Source organism: Symphalangus syndactylus, chromosome 21 (assembly GCF_028878055.3).
Source record: "Symphalangus syndactylus isolate Jambi chromosome 21, NHGRI_mSymSyn1-v2.1_pri, whole genome shotgun sequence".
NCBI lineage: Eukaryota > Metazoa > Chordata > Mammalia > Primates > Hylobatidae > Symphalangus > Symphalangus syndactylus.
In genome coordinates this window covers 86327000-86349232 of record NC_072443.2, presented here as the reverse complement: position 1 = coordinate 86349232, position 22233 = coordinate 86327000, and the positions used below count along the sequence as shown (strand labels likewise).

Genomic DNA, 22233 nt, shown 5'->3' with positions numbered 1-22233 from the left:
GCAGGGCTGCTGCCTTGAGTATCCCAGCAGCCTGGTCATTGCAGCACTGGGCACAGTGCTTATTGGCCATTGATGACTGACTGACACCGTGAATATACGCAGAATGCTTAAAAAGAATAAAAAAGGTGGAGGGGCGGCTCAGTACTCCATGCCCATGTGTAGGACTGGTCCTCTTTACCTGTGGCTGTGGTCACCCTGGGCATGTGAAGGAAGGGCCTGGACTGGCCTGGAATCGCTGGACACGGCCTGAGAGGCCATGGTGTGATAGAGAGACCTGGTCCTGGCCGCCACAGGCACTGTCCTGGGCAAGGCCCTCATTGCAGGCCAGGGCCGTGAGCCTTCTGGTGGCTCGAGGGCAGCTGGTAGGCCAGTTTTCACGCACAAAGCCTAGTTTTCCCGTTAGCTTTTATTTTACTCATTTACTTATTTTTTTCAAGGCAGAGTCTTGGTCCGTCATCCAGGCTGGAGTGCAGTGGCTCAATGCAACCCCTGCAGTGAGTCACTGCAACCCCTGCAGTGAGTCACTGCAACCCCTGCAGTGAGTCACTGCAACCCCTGCAGTGAGTCACTGCAACCCCTGCAGTGAGTCACTGCAACCTCGGTTCAAGGTTCAAGTGACTCTCCTGCCTCAGCCTCCTCAGTAGCTGGGATTACAGGCGCATGCCACCACACCTGGCTAATTTTTGTATTTTAGGTAGAAACGGGGTTTCACCATGTTGGCCAGACTGGTATGGAACTTCTAGGCTCAAGTGATCCGCCCACCTCAGCCTCCCAAAGTGCTGAGATTAAAGGCGTGAGCCACTGTGCCCAACCTAGTTGTAGTACCTTCTAACAAGGCTCTTGGGAATGTTTACAACTTAATTAAAATTTTTTATTTTAAATTACATTTACAAATTTGATATATTGATTTTCTTTCTACCTACACTACTTGAATTACTTGGCAGATAAAACAGCGCAAGTACATAAAAACCCTGGTGGATCTAAAACATTAAAACCGATCAATATAACGATTCTCATACTTCTAAACATTTCCATACCGTTACTATTTGCAGTCTGCTAAATTTTCAGTTACATCTGACTTAAAAATCACACGTCTAAAATTACTCAGTTCCTCATGTCAAATTGGAATCACAATAGGCCGAGGCAGGTGGCTCACCTGAGCTCAGGAGTTGGAGACCAGCCTGGCCAACATGGGGAAACCCCACCTCTACTAAAAATATAAAAATTGGCTGGGCGTGGTGGTTCACGCCTGTAACCCCCAATCCTTGGGAGGCTGAGGCACATGAATACCTTGAACCTGGGAGGCGGAGGTTGCAGTGAGCTGCAATTGCACCACTGCACTCCAGAGAGACTAAAAACAAACAAAAAAACAAAACAAACACTATCTGTAGATACACTGACGTTACATGAAATAAGATACAGTTTCTGATTTTTTTCTTTTTTAAGTTACAATCTAATTTAAAAGTGTGCGTTCACCAGGGAGGCAGTGCAGCGGCTCACTGAGGCCTGTTAGGTGTGGCCCTCCCCTCCCTGGGCAGGTCAGATCTGAGCACCTTCAGCTGCAGGGTGATTCTGCTCTCAGCAGGGCCACCAAGCTCCCTGTGCAGGTGGAGCCATGGGTGCCTGCACAATAGCTGGGCAGGTCTTGGTGGCCCTCCTTGTCCCCGTGCTCGTATTTAAACTTGCAGCCAGTCTCCTCTTCTCGGGGATGAGCGTGGGGGACACAGGCCTGGCCTGGCTGTGGATGGGTGCCTGCCGGGCGCAGAGGGGCCTTCTGCTCGGGGCTCAAGTGAGCTGCAGCCTCCTCCAAGGCTGCTGGAGCTCAGTGGTGGGAAAGTGGGTTGGACATTTTCAGACTTTGGAATTCTTTGAAAGAAGGTACTGCTCATCCTTGCCTTTGTCCCCAGAGAACTTGTATAAGAGCAGATGTTAGGAGGGGACCTAGTTAGGCTCTTAGAGCACTGCCCCCGCCGCCCCTCTGTGCTGGCCTGGCAGGGTGTGTCATGCACCCGGGGCAGTCGGCTTGTCTTCCTGCATGCCTGTCTCCTGTCTTTCTTGTATGGCCCCAGTGAGGGCCACACAGCGGACACCTCATAGGTGCAGGATTCTTGGGAGAATGGGTTTACTCTTGTTTAACTCGTACCTTAGATCCCAGAACAGTTCAGCCCTGTGGTAAGTGGTAGTTATGTTCAGTTGAATTCAGCCTCAATTTTCAGGGAAATCATCAGCTTGACTCCCTTCCCTTGATTGTTTTTGCCTTACTCAGGGCTTTCTGGGGTCTTTGGGGTGGAGTTTCAAGGATCTTGGCACAGACTCCCGAGCCTCGGCTGCTTGGATGGGTACAGATACCTCTTACCAGTGGCAGCACTTCCCAAACTACCTTTCCAGAAGGCTCGATAGAAACAATTAAAACAGGCCGGGCGCGGTGGCTCACGCCTGTAATCCCAGCACTTTGGGAGGCCGAGGCAGGTGGATCACCAGGTCAGGAGATCAAGACCATCTTGGCTAACACGATGAAACCCTGTCTCTACTAAAAATACAAAAAAATTAGCCGGGCGTGGTGGCGGGCGCCTGTAGTCCCAGCTACTCGGAGAGGCTGAGGCAGGAGAATGGCGTGAACCCAGGAGGCGGAGCTTGCAGTGAGCCGAGATCGTGCCACTGCACTCCAGCCTGGGTGACAGAGCAAGACTCCGTCTCAAAAAAAAATAAAAAATAAAAATAAATAAAAAGTTCCATCTCTACCTGCTGTCACATCGGGGGTTAGGGCTTCTTAGGAATTTTGGGGGGATGCAGGTCAGCCCATAACAGAATGCATCATCGCAGACTTGGGTGCCATTGGAGGCCTGCTTTGTGGTCCTCTCACTTGAGGAGGTTTGGGAAAGCTGTGAGCAGCACCCGGACGCTCTGGCGCTGCTCTCTCCTGTAGGTACCACATGGAATGCTTGGACCCCCCTCTCCAGGAGGTGCCGGTGAACGAGTGGTTCTGCCCGGAATGCGCTGCCCCCGGCATTGTCCTTGCCGCTGGTAAGGACACTGCTCCCGTCCCAAGGCGCACGTGGGCCTTCTCACTGTCTGCTCTGCAGTCCCCGGGGTTAGGTTCAGCTGCGGTATTGGGAGGACGTCTAGGGCTGTCTCCGGCTCGTCTTCTCGGGGATGTGTGTGGGGTCCATTGGCTGGGGGGTTCTGGTCCTCAGTGTTAGGAGCACCAGGCTCCATGAGCAGCCCTGGGTCCTGTGCACAGGTCAGCCCAAGCCAGGGCTGCTGCATGGCTGGCAGCCACAGGGGGAGCTGTTGGGGGAGGCGTGTGGCCTGAGTGTGGTACACCAGCTCTGGGGCTTCTTCCAGATGCGGGTCCCGTGAGTGAGGAGGAGGTCTCCCTGCTCTTGGCTGACGTGGTGCCCACCACTAGCAGGCTTCGGCCTCGAGCAGGTAGGACCCGGGCGATAGCCAGGACACGGCAGAGTGAGAGAGTGAGAGCAACCGTGAACCGGAATCGGATCTCCACGGCCAGGAGGGTCCAGGTGGGTGGCCCAGCCCTGATGCCAGTCCCAGAGCTCTAGCTGCCCAGAGTGGTCTCAGCAGTCCAGGTGGGTGGGAGGGGTGTCTTCGGCACAGTGGGGTCCGCCTGGCCCCGACAGCTCGTGTTCTTCGGCCTGCTGAGGGTTGCAGGTGAGTGCACCCCAGAGTGAGCCCAGCGGCCCAAGGTGGGGCTGCCTCTCGGAGCGCCTGGAGCTGGGTATTGAGGGGCAGGTGAAGCCTGGCCCCGGGGGTGGGGGCTCTAGGAAACCCCCCTTGTTCCCCAGGCCCCGTGCCAGCACCGCTCCCTCCGGGCACCTGTGAGCACTTTCCTCTTGCACTGGACCTGGTGCTCGGTTTCAGGTGCTCCCTGCAGCCTCCGTCCTCACAGCAGCCTTTCCCTGGGCATTGGACAAGCAGGAGGGTCTGGGCTGTGGGCATGTGGTGTGTGCCCTTGGCAAGCCTAACGCTGAATTTGGAGTGGACTGAGAAGGCTGGGTGGGGCGGGGCTGTCCCTGTCCAGCGCCCTGCCCAGTACCTGCACCGCCCCTGCCACAGTGACTGGTGCCCTCCCGTGTGCCCCTGGGATGCTCTCTGTCCCCCACCCGCCTGCCCCTTCCCTCGTCCCTGTTGCATACCACCCCCACACCTGTGCAGGATCCCAGCTCTCAGGGCTTGCCATGGGCTCTGCTCTGCTCTGAGGTCCACCCTGTGCCCTTCTTCTTCCACCAAGAACTCCACTGTTTTCGGTGCCTGCCTGACCTTGCCCTCCATTCCAGCCCTGAGCTTGCCTCCCAGAGCCGTCCCAGGCTGTCCTGGCCTTGCCCCCGTGGGAGTGCTTGGCAGGCTCTGGCAGGGGAGAGGAAGGCCGGGCCGTGGCTGCTGCGGGTGGCGGGTGGGGAGGCTGTCCTGCTTCTCTGGCTGCCATTGTGGGCTGTGTTCTGGGCTCCATTTGGGGTCTGTGCTGGCCTGGCTGAGGCCCCAAGGGCATTTGACGGCACCACCCCTTTGCCTGTAGCACACACCAGGGCGCCTTGGGTCTTCCCTGCTGGACGAAGCCATCGAGGCCGTGGCGACTGGCCTGAGCACCGCCGTGTATCAGCGCCCCCTGACGCCACGCACTCCCACCCGACGGAAGAGGAAGACAAGTAAGCCTGGAGGGATGGACTCTCCCGCCAGCCACGTGCTGGGACCCACGCCCGAGGTCCACTCACTACTTCTCTCGAGGCCACATGCTGGGACCCACGCCCGAGGTCCACTCTCTGCTTCTTTCAAGGCCAGGGCTGTGGGCATTTCCATTTCTTCTTTCTGCAACTTAATCTTCTCAGCTGAAAACACTACACAGAAGCCGGGCCTGGGAGGTGTGGGTCTGATGTGCAGATCTGCGACCACGCTGCCTCTGGCATTGTGCCAGGGCGATGCCGGCCTTCCCGAATTGTTCCCTTCTGCTTTCTGGAAGGGTTGCATCCTGAGGCTAATGGAAGCAGTCTTGTTATTTTTGCTATAGACATTTGTCAGGGTACGCCCTGAAGCCATCTGGGCCTGGGCTTTTCTGTGGGGGCTGAGTTCAGAGCAGTGATTTCGCGTCCTGTCTTGCTTCTGCCCTGTTCAGGTTTTCAGTCCTTTTCCCTGTGAGTTTTGGTAATTTTGTCCCAGTGCTGGTTAACTTTGATGACTTGGTTCTCAGAGGTCCACTGTGAAGTGACTAATTCTCCCTTAAAATTAACGGGCCGTTCCTGGGGAAAGCCATCGATTGTACCTTGTCAGACACCCCCTGGCGCTGGTGCGCGTGCGAGCCATCGACTGCACCTTGTCAGACACCCCCTGGCGCTGGTGCACGTGCGAGCCATCGACTGTACCTTGTCAGACACCCCCTGGCGCTGGTGCGCGCATTTGGCTCTCAGAAGAGCATCCCCTCTCCCTCATGGGGATTTAAGTCACTGTGGATGCGTGGACTCCTGCTTTACTCAGTGCGTTCTAATCTGTGGTCTTTTAGAAATTAACTTTATTGAAGCATGCATACTTCTTCTTTTTTCTTTTTTTTTTTTGAGGCAGAGTCTCAGTCTCCTAGGCTGGAGTGCAGTGGCGAAATCTTGGCTCACTGCATCCTCCACCTCCTGGGTTCAAGTGTTTGTCCTGCCTCAGCCTCCCGAGTAGCTGGGATTACAGGCACTCGCCACCACGCCCACCTAGTTTTTGTATTTTTAGTAGTGATGGGGCTTCACCATGTTGGCCAGGCTGGTCTTGAACTCCCGACCTCAGGTGATCCGACCACCTCAGCCTCCCAAAGTGCTGGGATTACAGGCCTGAGCCACCGCGCCTGGCCTGAAGCATACGTACTTTTTATTAAGTGAATGCACTCGCTTTAGTGTGTAGTCCTAGGTTTGACAGACGTAACTTCCATTCCAGCCAGCACAGAAATAGTTACGAGACCACACTTCCGGCCCCACCAGCAACCCTATGGCCGTGTGCATCACTGTGTATCGGTCGTGCTGGTCCTGGGGCTCCGGGGGACTTGGCGTCTGTGGGTCTGGTGCAGGAGCCCAACTTGCTGCTCCTTTTGTTCAGCACAGCACTCTAGGAATCTCTGTAATTATGTGTGTCTGTGGCTGATTTTTTATTATTCAGACATATTCCATTGTATGAATATACCACAGTTTGTCCTGTTGATGGGTGTTTGGCTGGGTGTTTTTGCAGTTAAAATTTTTTAAATCTTTATGTCACTACAGATGTGCAGTGAGCTCATTTGTGTTAAAGTCTCAAGCGATCCACCTGCCTTGGCCTCCCAAAGTGCTGGGATTACAGGTGTGAGCCATGGTGCCTGGCCCTGGTCATAATTATGTAAGATATTTAATGGTACACTCAGGGATGTCAGGCTCTGTTCTTAGATGCAACTCATTTTCTGTGTCTCTCCCCGATAGGAACACATTATTTTTATTTTTTATTCCTTTTTTTTTTTTTTTTTTTTGAGACAGGATCTCATCTTGCTCAGGCTGGAGTGCAGTGGCGCAATCTCAGCTCACTGCAACCTCTGCCTCCCAGGCTCAAGCAATTGTGGTGCCTCAGCCTCCTGAGTAGCCTGTAATCCCAGCACTTTGGGAGGCTGGGGCAGGTGGATAGCTTGAGGCCAGGAGTTTGAGATGGCGCCACTGCAGTCCAGCCTGGGTGACAGAGTAAGACTCTGTCTCCAAAAATATATATAAATGTATATATGGTTTATTTCTCTGTTTAAAAATCTTTGGGGCCGGGCACAGTGGCTCGCACCTGTAATCCCAGCACTTTGGGAGGCTGAGGCGGGTGCGTCACCTGATATCAGGAGTTCAAGACCAGCCTGGCCAACTTAACGAAACCCCGTCTCTATTAAAAATACAAAAATTAGGCCAGGCGCGGTGGCTTACACCTGTAATCCCAGCACTTTGGGAGGCCAAGGCGGGCGGATCACAAGGTCAGGAGATCGAGACCATCCTGGCTAATACGGTGAAACCCTATCTCTACTAAAAATACAAAAAATTAGCCGGGCGTGGTGGCGGGCTTGTAGTCCCAGCTACGTGGCGGGCGCCTGTAGTCCCAGCTACTTGGCAGGCTGAGGCAGGAGAATGGCGTGAACCTGGGAGGCAGAGTTTGCAGTGAGCCGAGATCACGCCGCTGCACTCCAGCCTGGGTGACAGAACGAGACTCCGTCTCAAAAAAAAAAAAAATACAAAAATTAGGCAGCTGTGATGGCACACGCCCGTAATCCCAGCTACTCAGGAGGCTGAGGCAGGAGAATCGCTTTAACCCAGGAGGCAGAGGTTGCAGTGAGCTAAGATTGCACCAGTGCACTTCAGCCTTGGTGACACAGCAAGACTCCGTCTCAAAAAAAAAATTTGGGCAGGCGCGGTGGTTCACACCTGTAATCCTAGCTCTTTAGGAGGCTGAGGCGGGAGGATTGCTTGAGCCCAGAGACCAGCCTGGGCAACATGGTAAGCCCTATCTATAAAAAAAATTAGCTGGGCACGGTGGTGCCTGCCTATAGTTCCAGCTGCTTGAGAGGCTGAGGCAGGAGAATCACGTGAGCCCAGGAGTTTGAGGCTGCTGTGAGCTGAGTTCGTGCCACTGCACTCCAGCTTGGGTGATAGGGCAAGATCCTGTCTCAAAAAAAAAAAAAAAATTGCAAGCTAGTGCGTGTGGTCCCGCTGTACCGGCTCCTTGGGCTCCGTCTACTGAGCTGGACTCACAGGAATGGGGCGGGGAGGGCCCAGCACAGGGAAGCACAGACTTCAACCTCTTCTCCTTAGGAAGACGGAAGAAAGTGCCGGGAAGAAAGAAAACCCCATCCGGACCATCCGCAAAAAGTAAGGGCTCAGCGACAAGATCTAGGAAACGCCAACATCGAGTGAAGAAGAGAAGAGGGAAGAAGGTAAAGGTGAGCATTGGGTGGCAGGGCCTGAGCCTCCCGCCAGCCTCAGCACCCTCGCGCGGTTACAGGGCAGGGATCATCATCGTCGCTGCTTTTCTGTATTTACTCAATGATTTACAGATAGAAATGAACATTTCTGTAGCACAGACTGAAGATGGGGTTGAGGCCAGCTGTTTCCTAAGGCACACTGAGGGGTTGAGGGGTGGTCGTATGCCCCCCAGGAACCTTCCTGAAGCTATCAGCTGGTCGGGGGGCCAGGTGTGAGCCAGGCCAGTGCAAGCCCTCTGGCAGAGGCCCCCGGGAGCTGCTGTGGGTTTCAGGCAGGCCTGGCCAGCCTGGCTCTGAGGAGTGACACAAGCCGTGTCTGACAGGCCCCGTCCACTTCCTCTGACCCATGCTCACTGGGCCCTGGGAGCGGCCTCCTTGGTATATGTCATGGCGTTTGTTGTCCTAGGCCCTTTTCACCCCAAATCATGGACCAGATATTTAATATTCATTTTTAGTTGATCCCTAATTATTGTCCATGTTTATGGGTTGGAGGGTGATGTGTCATTCGTGTTCATGTTTGTGATGCTCAAACTGGGATTAAATGCATCACCTTGTCCACTCTGACTGCACATTTAAAACACCTTAATATGTAAAAACTTGAATTGCAGCTGAGCGCAGTGGCTCACACCTGTGATCCCACCACTTTGGGGGGCCGAGGTGGACAGATCACCTGAGGTCAGGAGTTGAAGACCAGCCTGACCAACATGGTGAAACCCCATCTCTACTAAAAAGACTAAAAATTAGCCAGGTGTGGTGGCAGGCCCCTGTAGTCCCAGCCTCAGGAGGCTGAGGCAGGAGAATCACTTGAACCCCGGGAGGCAGAGGTTGCAGTGAGCCGAGATTGTGCCACTGCACTCCAGCCTGGGCGACGAGAGCAAAACTCTGCCTCAAAAACAAAACAAAACAAAACTGAGTTGCAGCCATTGTTCAAGTGTTTGCTGAATCTTTTTTGTTTTGTGTTTTGTTTTTGTTTGTTTGTTTGTTTTTGAGACGGAGTCTCACTCTGTCCCCACGCTGGAGTGCAGTGGTGCGATCTCGGCTCGCTGCAACCTCCGCCTCCTGGGTTCAAGCGATTCTCCTGCTTCAGCCTCCTGAGTAACTAGGATTATAGGCGTGCGCCACCACGCCCAGCTAATTTTTGTATTTTTATTAGAGATAGGGTTTCACCATGTTGGTCAGGCTGGTCTTGAACTCCTGACCTCGTGATCTGCCCGCCTCGGCCCCCAAAGTGCTGGGATTCCAGGCGTGAGCCACCGCGCCCAGCGTTTGTTTTGTTTTTTGAGATGGTAGCACTCTGTGGCCCAGGCTGAAGTGCAGTGGCTCAATCCCAGCTCACTGCAGCCTTGACCTCCCCAGGCCCAGGTGATCCTCCCACCTCAGCTTCCTGAGTAGCTGGGACTACAGGCATAGCCCACTGTGCCCGGCTAATTTTTGTATTTTTTGTAGACACAGGGGTTCGCCATGTTTCCCAGGCTGGTCTTAAACTCCTGGGCTTAAGCAGTTTGTCATCTAAGCCTCACAACATGTTTTTTGTTTGTTTGTTTGTTTTAGGTTGGGGTGGGAACAAAGTCTGGTTCTGTTACCCAGGCTGGAGTGCAGTGACGTGATCCTGGTTCACTGCAGCCGCCTTGACCTCCCAGGCTAAGGTGATCCTCGCACGTCAGCCTCTCAAGTAGCTGGGACCACAGGCTCACACCACCTCACCCAGCTAATTTTTTTTTTTTTGGTGGAGACGGGGTCTCACAATATTCCCCAAGCTGGTCTTGAACTCCTGGGCTCAAATGATCCTCCTGCCTCGACCTCCCAAAGTGCCGGGATTACAAGTGTGAGCGCCAAGTCTGCTGCATCTTTATGTGAATTTATACTTAAGATTATTATTTATTTCCTAGTAAATATAAACTCATATAGTACATATTTATATAAAACCATATTTTAGTTCTTTTTTTTTTTTTTTCAGATGGAGTTTCGCTCTTGTTGCTCAGGCTGGAGTGCAGTGGTATGATCTCAGCTCACTGCAACCTCGGCCTCCTGAGTTCAAGCAATTCTCCTGCCTCAGCCTCCCAAATAGCTGGGATTACAGGTGTGCGCCACCATGCCCGGCTAATTTTTCTATTTGTAGTAGAGATGGGGTTTTGCCATGTTGGTCAGGCTGGTCTTGAACTCCTGACCTCTGGTGATCTGCCCACCTTGGCCTCCCAAAGTGCTGGGATTCCAGGTGTGAGCCACCATGCCTGGCCCCCTTATTTTAGTTTTAAATGGACTATTCGAACATCTGATCTGGTTATTCATTCAGACAAAATTCCTGGAGTAAAAGCTAAAGCCATGACCAGGTGTTGGATAAGGACCTGCTATTTCCCAGTTCTCAGGTCCCCTGGGCTCTCCCTTTGCTTTGCAGGGTGCCCTGAGCCTGGGTTGGAACCTCCTCTCCCATCCCTGTGCCCAGAACACTCCTGCGCGTCCTCCTGAGCTTTTTGTCCTCGGCTGGCCTGCGTGCTATTTCTGTGGTTCCTTTCTTCTGTGGACAGCGTTCTGGGACCACAGCCTGGGGGCCCGGTGGCAGGTGAGGGTGTTCGCCTTTGGGAGGGGCGGCACCTGCCTTCAGGCCCTGCAGTCCCAAACACAGCCAGAGGCTGCTCTGTCCGCTCTGCCTAGAATCAGAAGGAAATAGCTAGCAACTCTTAGGATTTTTAGTAATTTAGGAATAATGACAGCGCTTGAAATCTAAATTTGTGTCATCTTCTCAAGGGTTTTTTGGTGTGTTTGTTTGTTTTTGTTTGTTTTTGAGACAGAGTCACGCTCTGTCACCCAGGCTGGAGTTACAGTGGTGCAATCTTGGTTTGCTGCAACGTCTGCCTCCCGGGTTCAAGCAATTCTTCTGCCTCAGCCTCCTGAGTAGCTGGGATTACAGGCGTGAGCCACCACGCCCAACTAATTTTTGTATTTTTAGTAGAGACGGGGTTTCACCATGTTGGCCAGGCTGGCCTCGAACTGGCCTCAAATGATCTGTCTGCCTTGGCCTCCCAGAATGCTGGGATTACAGATGTGATCCACCAGAGGTTTTACTGTCAGTCATCAGTTGAATTTTTTGTTTCCCTCTTTGTGAGTTTTCACTTAATGCTAACTACTACGAGATGGTGACTCTGCAGCACCCCGAGAGCCTCTGCTAACCTGCAGTGAGCTTCGCGGCCGACGTGTGCGGCGTTGTTCCTGCTTATCGGTCGTCATGCCTGCGAAGCCCGTTGACTTTGGCTTACTATTTTCCCGCCCTAGTGTTCGCTGTTGCTGATGAAGGCTTCACGTGGCATTTACAGAGCCCTCGTAGATGCCATCCCTGTCTCTCTGTTCACCTTTTTCTTTGTTACTGGATTCAGAGTGAAGCCACCACTCGCTCTCGAATCGCGCGGACGCTGGGCCTGCGCAGGCCTGTTCACAGCAGCTGCATCCCGTCAGTGTTGAAGCCAGTGGAGCCCTCTTTGGGGCTGCTGAGAGCGGATATTGGAGCTGCCTCTCTGTCTCTGTTTGGAGATCCCTATGAGCTGGACCCCTTCGACAGGTGACTGAACTGGTGATGGTCCTGCCTGGGCACCTGTTCTTCTCCCTGGGGGCTGTGGGCACGGGGCCCCGAGGTGCATGCGGAGGCGTTAGGTTTTGTGTTTGTGAGTGAGGGTGGCCATTCCTCCCACCGCCATACGGTGCAGGTGGGCAGCGTAGAACTTAGAGGTCTGGTGCGGGGCACAAATCACACGTGCCGTCATGTGGCCATTGCTCGGCCTTCCTCCTCCGTGCTGTCTCCCTGGGCTGGGGGTTCTGGGAGCTGGGAGTCACCTGTTCCCTTTGGCCTGTGTCCTCCCCTCTAGCAGTGAAGAGCTTTCTGCAAACCCTCTTTCCCCTCTGAGTGCCAAGAGACGGGCTCTGTCCCGGTCAGCCCTGCAGTCCCACCAGCCCGTGGCCAGGCCCGTCTCCATGGGGCTTTCCAGGTGTGTGAGGGCAGAGGCTTCTGGGGAGGTGAGGGCAGCAGTCGGGCAGCGGATGGGGGTTCCAGGGTGGGGCCGCGATAGCCTGGCTCTCTGTGGCCCTGGGTGGCCTCAGCACATCCCCTCAGCTGTCACGCTCATCAGTCAGCTCTTGGTGTGAGGCAGTGCTGCAGCCCATCCTGCATCAGAGGCCACGGCCTGCCCATGAGCGTGGACTGGAGTTGCTGCAGCTCCACCAGGTGGCCCCTCTGCCCCCCACCCCGGCCTGAGAGCCACCAGCACAGGGAGACTGCCTTGGGCAGGAGCAGTGGCCCTGGTGAATAAGGCTGTCATCAGAGGTCACCTTTTGGCCAGTTCTTTTGTTTCGCCACAAGAACAAAAAAAGAATTAACCAAAACCAACAAAACAGGTAAAGATGCTTGTCTGCCCCCTCCCGCCTGTTGGTGGAGTTGGGGGTGGCAAAGGCACCACAGGTGACTTCTCCCAAAAACACCTGGTTTCCCTGGAGCCAGAGCTGCGAGGTGGGGCTCCCTCCCTCCCTCTGGGAGGCCCTGGTGAGCCCTTCTTATAACAGCAGCCGGAGCCAGGGCTGTGGGGGAGGCGCAGGCCCGGCCCAGCGCCACTCTCCCCGGCTCCCACCTGCTGCAGGGCTCTGCCTGGTGCCGGCCCTCAGGCCGCGGGAGGCAGTGATGGCAGGACCTCGGGTCTGTGCCCACAGGAGTCGCCCCCCTGCTGCGGTGCCAGAGGCAGACTTGGAGGAGGAGCCAGTGCCTGACCTGCTGGGCAGCATCCTGTCGGGCCAGAGCCTCCTGATGCTGGGCAGCAGTGATGTCATCATCCACCGCGACGGCTCCCTCAGCGCCAAGAGGGCGGGTGAGCACCTCCCCTGCCATGGCCCCTTCCTCTGTGGGCTGCTGGTCCTCAGGCTGTTCCCAAGCACTTAGCCCATGTCTCAGTCACAGAAGATGTAGCTGAAGTTGGGGGGACCATTCCTCAGCCATTTTTCTACACTGATTTCTCTTCTTGAGCAGTTTCCCAGTTAGCTCCGAGTTCTTACCCAGCCACACAGCTTCATGTTCATAAGAACGTGTCCTAATGGGGTACTGCACCCGCCCCTGGTTAATATCGTGTCCTAATGGCCTCAGCCACTGTACTTTGTCATCACAGAGTGACTGTTGAAGCAGCTCTCCAGGTGTGGAAAGGCGAGGTGTCCACCTCAACAGGCAGACGGGAGTTTAAAGCGCACGACCTCACAGAAAACCAGTTGTGATAAAAGTTAAGCCACGGACATTGAAGAAGAGTGGGTGGGAAATGATTGCCATTGACTTTTTTGTTTTTTAGCTCCAGTTTCTTTTCAGCGAAACTCAGGCAGTGTGTCCAGAGGGGAAGAAGGATCCAAGGACTGCCTGCAGCCCCGAGCACTGCCCTCTGGGAGCCCGGCCCAAGGCCCCTCAGGAAACAGGCCACAGAGCACAGGGCTAAGCTGTCAAGGCAGCTCCTGCATCCCCACCCGCACCTCGGGGGCACCTGTGAGGCTGGACTTGTCAGCAACCCCTGGGTCGGTTCAGGCTCGGAACTTGTCAAATGGGAGCGTGCCTGGCTTCAGACACAGTCACGGCCCCCAGTTCAACGGCACCAACAAGCACACTTTGCCCCTGGCTTCTGCCACGTCTAAGATCTCGAGCAGAGATTCTAAGCCCCCATGTCGCAGTGTGGTGTCGGGGCCTCCCCTGAAACCAGCGCCCAGAAGAATGGACATCTCTGAGCTACCCAGGATACCAAAGATCAGGAGAGATGACGGTGGTGGCAGACGGGACATGGCCCCGGCCCATGGGCAGAGCACTGAGATCCCCAGCGCCTGCATCAGCCGACTGACCGGCAGGGAGGGCGCTGGGCAGCCGGGGCGAGGCACGCGGGCAGAGAGCGAGGCCAGCAGCAGGGTGCCCCAGGAGCCCGGCGTGCACACGGGCAGCTCCCGGCCCCCAGCCCCCAGCTCCCATGGCAGTATGGCCCCACTGGGACCATCAAGAGGGAAAGGGGTTGGGTCGACCTTTGAGAGCTTCCGGATCAATATTCCTGGAAACATGGCACATTCCAGCCAGCTCTCCAGCCCTGGCTTCTGTAACACGTTCCGGCCTGTGGACAATAAGGAGCAGAGGAAGGAGAACCCCTCACCCCTCTTCTCCATCAAGAAGACGAAGCAGCTCCGGAGCGAGGTCTACGACCCCTCCGACCCCACCGGCTCCGACTCCAGCGCCCCTAGCAGCAGCCCCGAGAGGTCTGGCCCTGGCCTCCTGCCCTCTGAGATCACACGAACCATCTCCATCAACAGCCCGAAGGCCCAGACGGTGCAGGCTGTGCGCTGCGTCACCTCCTACACGGTGGAGAGCATCTTTGGTACAGAGCCTGATCCCCCTCTTGGACCATCCTCCACTGTGTCCAAGCTCCGGGGTGCAGTGGCTGCCGAGGGGGCCTCTGACACGGAGCGAGAGGAGCCCACAGAGAGCCAGGGCCTGGCTGCCCGGGTGCAGAGGCCATCCCCACCGGAGCCCTGGGACGAGGAGGATGGGGCGTCTTGCAGCACCTTCTTTGGCTCTGAGGAGCGGACGGTGACCTGTGTGACTGTCGTGGAGCCAGAAGCCCCACCCAGCCCGGGCATGCCGCAGGCTGCCACCCACAGAGTCGTGGAGCTCAGGCCCCCTTCCCGGTCCCGCTCCACATCCAGCTCCCGCAGCAGGAGGAAGGCCAAGAGGAAGAGGGTGTCCAGGGAGCACGGACGGACGCGCTCTGTGACACGCTCTGAATCCAGGGACAGGAGCTCGAGGTCAGCGTCACCATCAGTGGGTGAGGAGCGCCCCAGGAGGCAGCGGTCCAAGGCCAAGAGCCGGCGGTCCTCCAGCGACCGCTCCAGCAGCCGAGAGCGAGCTAAGAGGAAGAAAGCCAAGGAGAAGAGCAGGGAGCACAGGCGGGGCCCCTGGGGCCACAGCCGGAGGACGTCCCGGTCACGCTCGGGGAGCCCTGGTAGCTCTTCCTACGAGCACTATGAGAGCAGGAAGAAGAAGAAGAGATCAGCGTCCAGACCTCGCGGAAGGGAGTGCTCCCCCACCAGCAGCCTGGAGAGACTCCGCAGGCACAAGCACCAGCGGGAACACAGCCACGAGCGGCCAGACAGGAAGGAGAGTGCGGTGTGGCCGCGAGACCGGAGGAAGCGGAGGTCCCGGTCCCCAAGCCCGGAGCACAGGCCACGGGGACACAGGCGGCCACGGTCCCGTGAGAAGCGGCCGCGGACCCGGTCCCATTCCCCAGAGAGGAAGGGGGCTGTGAGGGAGGCTTCCCCAGCACCCCTTGCACAGGGGGAGCCAGGGCAGGAAGACCTCCCCCCCAGGTTGCCAGCCTTGGAGGAGGCACGTGTCTCGCCGGAGGTGGCTACGGCCGACAAGGCCCCCCTGCAGGCTGCCCCTGTCCTGGAGGTGGCAGCTGAGTGTGAGCCCGACGACCTGGACCTGGATTATGGCGACTCCGTGGAGGCGGGACACGTCTTTGACGATTTCTCCAGCGACGCCGTTTTCATCCAGCTCGATGACATGAGCTCGCCACCTTCTCCTGAAAGCACAGACTCTTCCCCGGAGCGAGACGTCCCACCAAAGCCTGCGTTGCCCCCAGCCAGCCTGGCCGTGGCCGCCATCCAGAGGGAGGTGTCGCTGATGCACGATGAAGACCCTTCACAGCCCCCACCTCTGCCGGAGGGCCCCCAGGAGCCACATCTGCTCAGGCCGGACGCGGCTGAGAAGGCTGAGGCACCCAGTTCCCCGGATGTGGCGCCTGTGGGGAAGGAAGACAGCCCCTCCATGAGTGGGAGGGTACAGGAGGCAGCCCGGGCTGAGGAGGTGGTTTCGCAGACCCCCCTGCTGCGGTCCAGAGCCCTGGTGAAGCGGGTCACCTGGAACCTGCAGGAGTCGGAGAGCAGCGCCCCCGCCGAGGACAGAGCCCCCCGTGAGTAGGTCCCCAGCCCCCGCTGAGGACAGAGCCCCCCGTGAGTAGGTCCCCAGCCCCCACCAAGGACAGAGCCCCCAGTGAATAAGGCCCCAGCCCCCACCAAGGACAGAGCCCCCCCGTGAGTAGGGCCCCGGCCCCCACCAAGGACAGAGCTCCCCGTGAGTAGGGCCCCTGCGCCTGCCGAGGACAGAGGCCCCTGTGAATTCAACCCCTGTCGAGGACAGGGCCCTTAAGTGAGTAGGGCCCCGTCCACCACAGGGAACTTCTGGAGCCAGGGAAGGCTTGGATAGTGGGTGTGGGGGTCTCCTGCAGGTGGGCAGAACAGGTCATGGTCGGGGATCAGTGGCTAGGAGCTGGCACACCTCGCAACCTCCCCTTGCTGCTGGGGGTGGATCTGAGGGCTGCTCTGTGGTCCTTGCTCCTGGCGCTTTTCTGGATTTTTCCAGCCGTGAAACAGCATTCTGGGCAGGGGTGGGCACAGAGCACCCACCTCCCTGTCTGTCGGGCCCCCAGGGGCACCACTTCACAGGCCACAGAAGCCCCGAGAAGGAGCCTGGGACATGGAGGACGTGGCCCCTACAGGGGTCAGGCAGGCGTTCTCCGAGCTGCCCCTTCCCAGTCATGTGCTTCCGGAACCTGGGTTCCCAGACACAGACCCCTCTCAGGTGGGTGCCTGGGCTGGAGGGCTGTGGGCTGTGGGCAGTGGCCTGGCACCCGTGCCACACACACCACACTAGGCTGGGGCTGAGGCCTCACGCACGGCTCCTGGGCACAGAGCTGCCAGCCATAGGGCCCAGTGCTCAGCAGGGGTGTCCTTCCCAGGTTTACAGCCCCAGCCTGCCGCCTGCCCCAGCCCAGCCCTCAAGCATCCCACCCTGCGCACTGGTCAGCCAGCCCACGGTCCAGTTCATCCTGCAGGGGAGCCTGCCGCTAGTGGGCTGTGGGGCAGCGCAGACCCTGGCCCCAGTGCCCACTGCCCTGACCCCAGCCTCAGAGCCAGCCAGTCAAGCCACTGCAGCCAGCAACTCGGAGGAGAAGACCCCGGCCCCCAGGCTAGCTGCAGAGAAAACCAAGAAGGAGGAGGTGAGTCCTGCCTCCTCCCACTTTCCCCATGTTTCCATCTTACTTTGAAACTAAAGTTGTTGGGGCTGAGTTTAGGGGTGGAAGCTGGTCACTGTGCCTCTGGAACTGCAAGGGTGTCCAGAACCACAGTGCCTCTGGCGAGAGGGACTCCCGGCCCCCTGCCTGGCCACATCACACACGTGTCCCCCTCTAGTACATGAAGAAGCTGCACATGCAGGAGCGTGCTGTGGAGGAGGTGAAGCTGGCCATCAAGCCCTTCTACCAGAAGAGGGAGGTGACCAAGGAGGAGTACAAGGACATCCTGCGCAAGGCCGTGCAGAAGGTGGGCTGTGCGCGAGCCTGTGTGTGGGGCTCGGGGTCACGGTACATCGCTGCTGTCTCGTCAACACGGACTTTGGGGTGACTGTGAGTGCAGGTCCTGAGGTCAGCCAGCCAGGTTAGGGGTCGGGGGCTGTATTGCCACATCCTGCAGACCTGGGGTCAGGCCTGTTCGCCTGGGGCTGCCCCTGGCACATGCTTAGGAAGGAGGGTGCCTCAGTGCACCCTGGGTAATTTAGAATTACCCAGCCCACGCCCAGCTTACAGACCCCCAGAGGTGAGCAGGTGCCTGGTGACATCTCAGCCCATGCTCCCCCCCGACACCGTGGGACCCTCAGTGGCCTTGTGAGCGGCATAGCGGGCAGGACGGGGATCTCACATAGGTGGGGCGGCCCCTGCCGCTGTCTGTCTGCGTGCTGCACCCAGGGCCTGCCCCTGAGCAGGGCAGGTAAGGGGGTAAGGGAGCCCACCTTTGGCCCTGGGCTCTGGCCCGGAACATCTGGATGTGAAAGGGCGTTTGGTGATTGCACCTCTTTCTCCAGATCTGCCACAGCAAGAGTGGAGAGATCAACCCCGTGAAGGTGGCCAACCTGGTGAAGGCGTACGTGGACAAGTACAGGCACATGCGCAGGCACAAGAAACCAGAGGCCGGAGAGGAGCCGCCCACGCAGGGGGCTGAGGGCTGAGGCCGGGCAATCACGGGCCATGCCCAGGGAGCTGTCGGGAGTGGCGGGAAACGGGGCCATGCCCGGGGAGCTGTCGGGAGTGGCGGGAAACGGGGCCATGCCCGGGGAGCTGTCGGGAGTGGCGGGGAATGGGGGGCATCAGCATGCCTGCCGTCAGGTTCTTGCGCTGACACCTGGTCTGTGCGCCTGTCTTGCTCACAGTTGAAAACTGGACACTTTTGTATGTATATTATAGATACACTGTTTCCATTCTAATTTATCAAAAATGGATTATCTTTAGAAACCTCTTGATTGACTTACTACTTGGAAGATAAAGCACTTGGTGATCAGGAGGGGCTCCTGGTGGGGTGGCACGTCCTTGATAAATCTCTAGGCGGCCTCCCGCCAACAGCTGCTGTGTACCTCTGGCTCTGAATTAGGAATATCTTTACTTTCTCTTTTCCAATTATGTTGTGCTCTTGTAAATAATTGCTCGAGTTTGCACTCAACACAGTTGCCTCCTGGAGGCAGGGTGCAGCAGTGGCAGCCTGAGGGCTGGCGACAGGTGTCCGGCGTGGGGAAATGCTGTCCTTGCCCTCGGCACAGCTGGTGGGAGTGGCTTTGGCGGCCACCTGCCTCTCAAGGGTCTTGTTCTTTGAGTCGAGGCTTGGCTGTAATGTGTGTGGTGAAGATAAGTGAATTGGTGTGCAGGGAGGCTGTGGAGGTCCCCTCCCTACCTGGGCCTCTCCCGTGTTCAGCCTGGACCCAATTCCCCACCAGCCAAGATGCCAGTACGTGTTGTGGAGTTCTCTTTATTAGACTGGCCGGCCGCGGCCAGCTCTAGGCGGGCTGCTCCAGCTCCATGAGGAAGCACTCGATGTCGTCATAGAGGCTGTTGACGCTGGACAGGCAGAGGCTGAGGCTGCTGCTATCCAGGGAAGACACACCCTCACGCTGCGTGCCCTCCAGGTGCACTCGGCATAGCCAGGGCTCCAGCTGCCAGGAGGGATCGGGCGTCAGTGACCCGGTGTAAGGCCTCCCCTCCCCCTCCCCAGGCTCTGAGGGCATCGGGCGTCTGTCAGTGGGCCTGAGCACGTGGCCTCCTCACTGAGGCTCTGGTCTCACCTTCACCAGGACCAGGCTCTTCTCCTTGGGCCTCCCAGCCGACAGGTCCTGCCCGAAGCCCAGGTAGATGGTATACCGTGGGGAGCCGCGGCGCTGCCGTGCCCGGAATTCCACCAGCTCTGAAGAATGGGGGTCTGCTGAGTACCTGGCAGGCAGGTGCTCCCAAGGACCACTGGAGACACCCCCCAGGCAGGGGCCTCACTGACCTCGGAAGAAGACTCTGAAGTCGAAGATGGGGGTGTCACAGTTCCGAGGCAGCAGGCAGGCTGGGGTGGAGGGGCTGGCGGAGCCTGGGGGGCCGCCCACCTCCCAGTACACCTTGCACTTGCCCATGCGCCGTGCCCACAGCTGTGGCCCCCGAAGCTGCAGGTGCAACCCAGGGGCCACGTGCCGCAGCAGTTCCTCCGTGTAGCGCAGCTGCTTCTGGTCGGGGAGCTCAGCGGGACTGGGGAATGCTACCTGCTCGGGGTCTGTGGCCCGGACAGCTGGGTCTGGGGGGCCGTATAGGAACGTGCAGCTCGGGTGTCCCACCACTTTCTGCAGCACCGTGCGGCCCTTATACATGATGGTCACGTCCAGCGCCCCTGGGCTGGGCTCTGTGTGGAGACCAAGCTGTGAGTGATGGGGGTGGGCGGGGACAGGCTGCCCCTTCCCAGGATCCACTCACCTTGCACCGCAGTGCAGGCACTTGGGGAGGGTGCCAGGTACGGCTCTGCCTGGTGCGGGGGCTCTGGGGCCGTGGCCTCGCCTGCATCCGGAAGGGAATCCTGTGCTGGCACCTCATCCCCAGCCCCTCCCTGTGCCCCAGGCCTCCCAGCCTCTACCCCTCTCACCTGTCATTAGTGCCGCGGGCTGGGGCCCGGGGCTGGGGGTCGCCTCTACTGCCCACCCGTACAGCTCCCCAGCAGGGAGCCCTGGGCCTGAGGAGGGGAGGACAGTAGGAACGGTGGTCCCTCCTCCTTCTCCAGCTCCCCAATCCCCAGCCCCCTTAAGTGTCCGTTCAGGTGCACTGGCCCCTCCCACGCTCCCCCCCTCCCCGGGCACTGCCCACACCTCCAGCACAGGTCCCAGTCAGGGGAAGCCCTTCTTGTCCCTCTCCAGGAGCCTCGGCTGGGACTGGATCTGCCCCCCATGACGCTGTCAGCAGATGGCCCGCCAGGCAGCTCTGTTGCACTGCCTGGAGCAGGAGGTCCCCCTTGTCACCAGCTGGGGCAGGGAGGGGGTCTGGGGCTTGGAGTCCCGCATCTCTGTGTGCCAGGAACGGCCCTGGGGGCCCACCCTGCAGGGAAAGGTCAGGGTCAGCTTAAGCAGCTCCGCGGCCTGGCAGGAGGAGAGGCAGGCAGAGAGAAGGCTACCTGTGGTGGCGGGACGGCCGCGGGGGCCTCTGCCTCAGTCTGGTCCGTGCCTGGGCCTTCTGAGGGAGAATGGGGCAGGCGTTAGGCCCCGAGACCAGAGTGAGAGACACAAGGAGAGCCTGGTGTAGCCCCCACCAGCTTCCTGGCTGTGAACCCTTAGGCTGTGGCCTGAGGAGGTGGGGATGTGGCTCCACCTGTTCTGGGCCTGCTGGCAGCCTCTCCCAGAACAGCTTCTAAAACCACAAATCTCACCCAGAGAATGTTCCCCTTTCCCCAAGCAGGACGAATGCCAACGCCCTTGGCAGCCGGCGTCGCTCACCTCGCCAGCACGGCTCCCGGCTCAGCGCGTACACCTTGTGCGGGTCGGCCGGGTCGCCCGAGTTATCTCGCAGCATCACGAAGCGACGCGTGCTGCGCAGTGCGCAGCGGAAGTTGGTTTTCCAGCCCGCGCGCTCCGCAGCCTCAGCCTCTGGGGGCGGCGGGTCACCTCCCCTGCTGCCAGGCGGCCACCTGCCGCGGGCCACGGCCCAGGCCTGAAGAGGGGGACGGAACACGTGGGCCCGGCCCGCGGGGTCCTAGGCGGGCTCTCCCACCCGGGGCGGGGCCGGGGTCCCACCTTGAAGATGCGAGCGTCGGCCTCGCTCAGGTCCTTGCGAGCGAAGTGCTTCCAGGGCACGCGGAAGCAGGTGCGGGCCTCGTCCAGCCACTGCAGCCCCTCATAGCAGCCGCTGCTGATCTCTCCAAGGAGCCACTCTCCGAACAGCACGCGTGGGGCCGCCCTGCGGGTGCCCCGCCGCGGAGAGTGAGGGCCGGCTGCAGGGCGCTCGGGGACCGGCATCCGCAGAGGGTGGGCCGGGCTCTTACCTCTCAGGAGCCAAGGCCATTGCTCCTTCTGCAGGGGCAGTTAGGTGGCGGTCAGGTGTTACAACAGGGGAGGTAAGGGCTCCTGTCGCTGCAGACGCCAGGCTGCGGCCACAGGTCGTGTGGCCAGGTGTCACAGGTGTCCACAGGTGTGGACTGAGGGCTTGTAGCCACCGACGCCGCCTCGGTGTGGATCTCTTGGCAGAGGGGGTACAGGTGTGACTGCAGGTGTGGCCGGCGCGCACACATGAAGTCACAGGTGTTGAACCAGTGTCCAGGCCTGGCGGGCAGATGCAGGCCGGACCCTGCGGAGACGGGAAAGGCGACGTCAGGGGCGGGTCAGGCTCCCGGGAAAGCGAAACCTAAACAGTGGCGCTTCGCACCCTCCCCGATCCCACCCCGTCCAGTTCTCAGCTCCGCGGAACCCCGCCTCTGCCTCCGCCTCCCTCCCCGCCTCCTTCCCCGAGTCCACCCCGTCCCATTCTCAGCCCCGCGAAACCTCGCCTGTGCCTCCGCCTCCCTCCCCGCCCGACCCTCATCCCTCAGGCTCCCCCAGCCCTTGGCTCTACCCCTCCGGGGTCACGGAGCCCCGGCGGAGGCTCTCGCTCCCGGGCCTGCACCGCGTGGGTCTGGGATCCCCAGTACGTGGGTGCCAGAGCCGCCGGGACGGGAAGTTTCGTCTCGCGGGGAAGCGGAGGGCCGGCGCTTTTATGGTGGCCGGGCCGGGGGCGGGGCCCGAGGAGCTGCAGGTGCAGCCAAGGAGGTCCCGTGGCCAGGCGGGAGTTTCCGCGGAGGGCGCGCGCCGCCTGTTCCTACTATCGGATGCGACCAGCGGAACCCCGCCCCGGGCAGCGCGGAGTAGGGAGGGGTGGAGGGAGTAGGGAGTGGCCGCA

At 58.8% G+C, this 22233-nt stretch overlaps 2 protein-coding genes across 23 annotated transcripts in view; one reads left to right on the top strand and one right to left on the bottom strand.

Annotated features, from left to right (window-relative positions):
- Positions 1-18303, top strand: part of PHRF1 (PHD and ring finger domains 1) — a 38508-nt gene extending 20205 nt beyond the window's left edge. For 4 of the 15 annotated variants that reach the window (XM_063630856.1, XM_063630855.1, XM_063630854.1 and 1 more), the window contains exons 7-19: positions 2927-3024; positions 3346-3521; positions 4535-4664; positions 7794-7921; positions 10359-10523; positions 11335-11516; positions 11821-11940; positions 12656-12810; positions 13279-15930; positions 16447-16598; positions 16756-17016; positions 17210-17338; positions 17877-18303. In XM_063630856.1, the coding sequence (XP_063486926.1) occupies positions 2927-3024; positions 3346-3521; positions 4535-4664; positions 7794-7921; positions 10359-10523; positions 11335-11516; positions 11821-11940; positions 12656-12810; positions 13279-15930; positions 16447-16598; positions 16756-17016; positions 17210-17338; positions 17877-18020 (4492 nt within the window). In that variant the 3' untranslated portion in view covers positions 18021-18303. The remainder of the gene's footprint in view (positions 1-2926; positions 3025-3345; positions 3522-4534; positions 4665-7793; positions 7922-10358; positions 10524-11334; positions 11517-11820; positions 11941-12655; positions 12811-13278; positions 15931-16446; positions 16599-16755; positions 17017-17209; positions 17339-17876) is intronic. The other 11 variants (XM_055260008.2, XM_055260006.2, XM_055260011.2 and 8 more) reach the window with 9 other exon arrangements.
- A 492-nt stretch (positions 18304-18795) lies between these two features.
- IRF7 (interferon regulatory factor 7) lies at positions 18796-21480 on the bottom strand. 8 transcript variants are annotated; one of them, XM_055260069.2, is made up of 10 exons: positions 21344-21480; positions 21096-21258; positions 20799-21012; positions 20480-20538; positions 20178-20403; positions 19958-20044; positions 19792-19872; positions 19331-19720; positions 19125-19243; positions 18796-18995 (listed from the first exon to the last, which is right to left on the bottom strand). In XM_055260069.2, exons 1-10 carry the CDS (start codon positions 21361-21363, stop codon positions 18840-18842), a joined length of 1515 nt encoding a protein of 504 aa, XP_055116044.1. In that variant the 5' UTR covers positions 21364-21480; the 3' UTR covers positions 18796-18839. The 8 variants fall into 8 exon arrangements, with proteins under 8 accessions (XP_055116044.1, XP_055116045.1, XP_063486951.1 ...); XM_055260070.2 differs by having other exon boundaries at positions 20480-20535; XM_063630881.1 differs by lacking the exon at positions 19958-20044.
- Between the last annotated feature and the right edge of the window lie 753 nt (positions 21481-22233).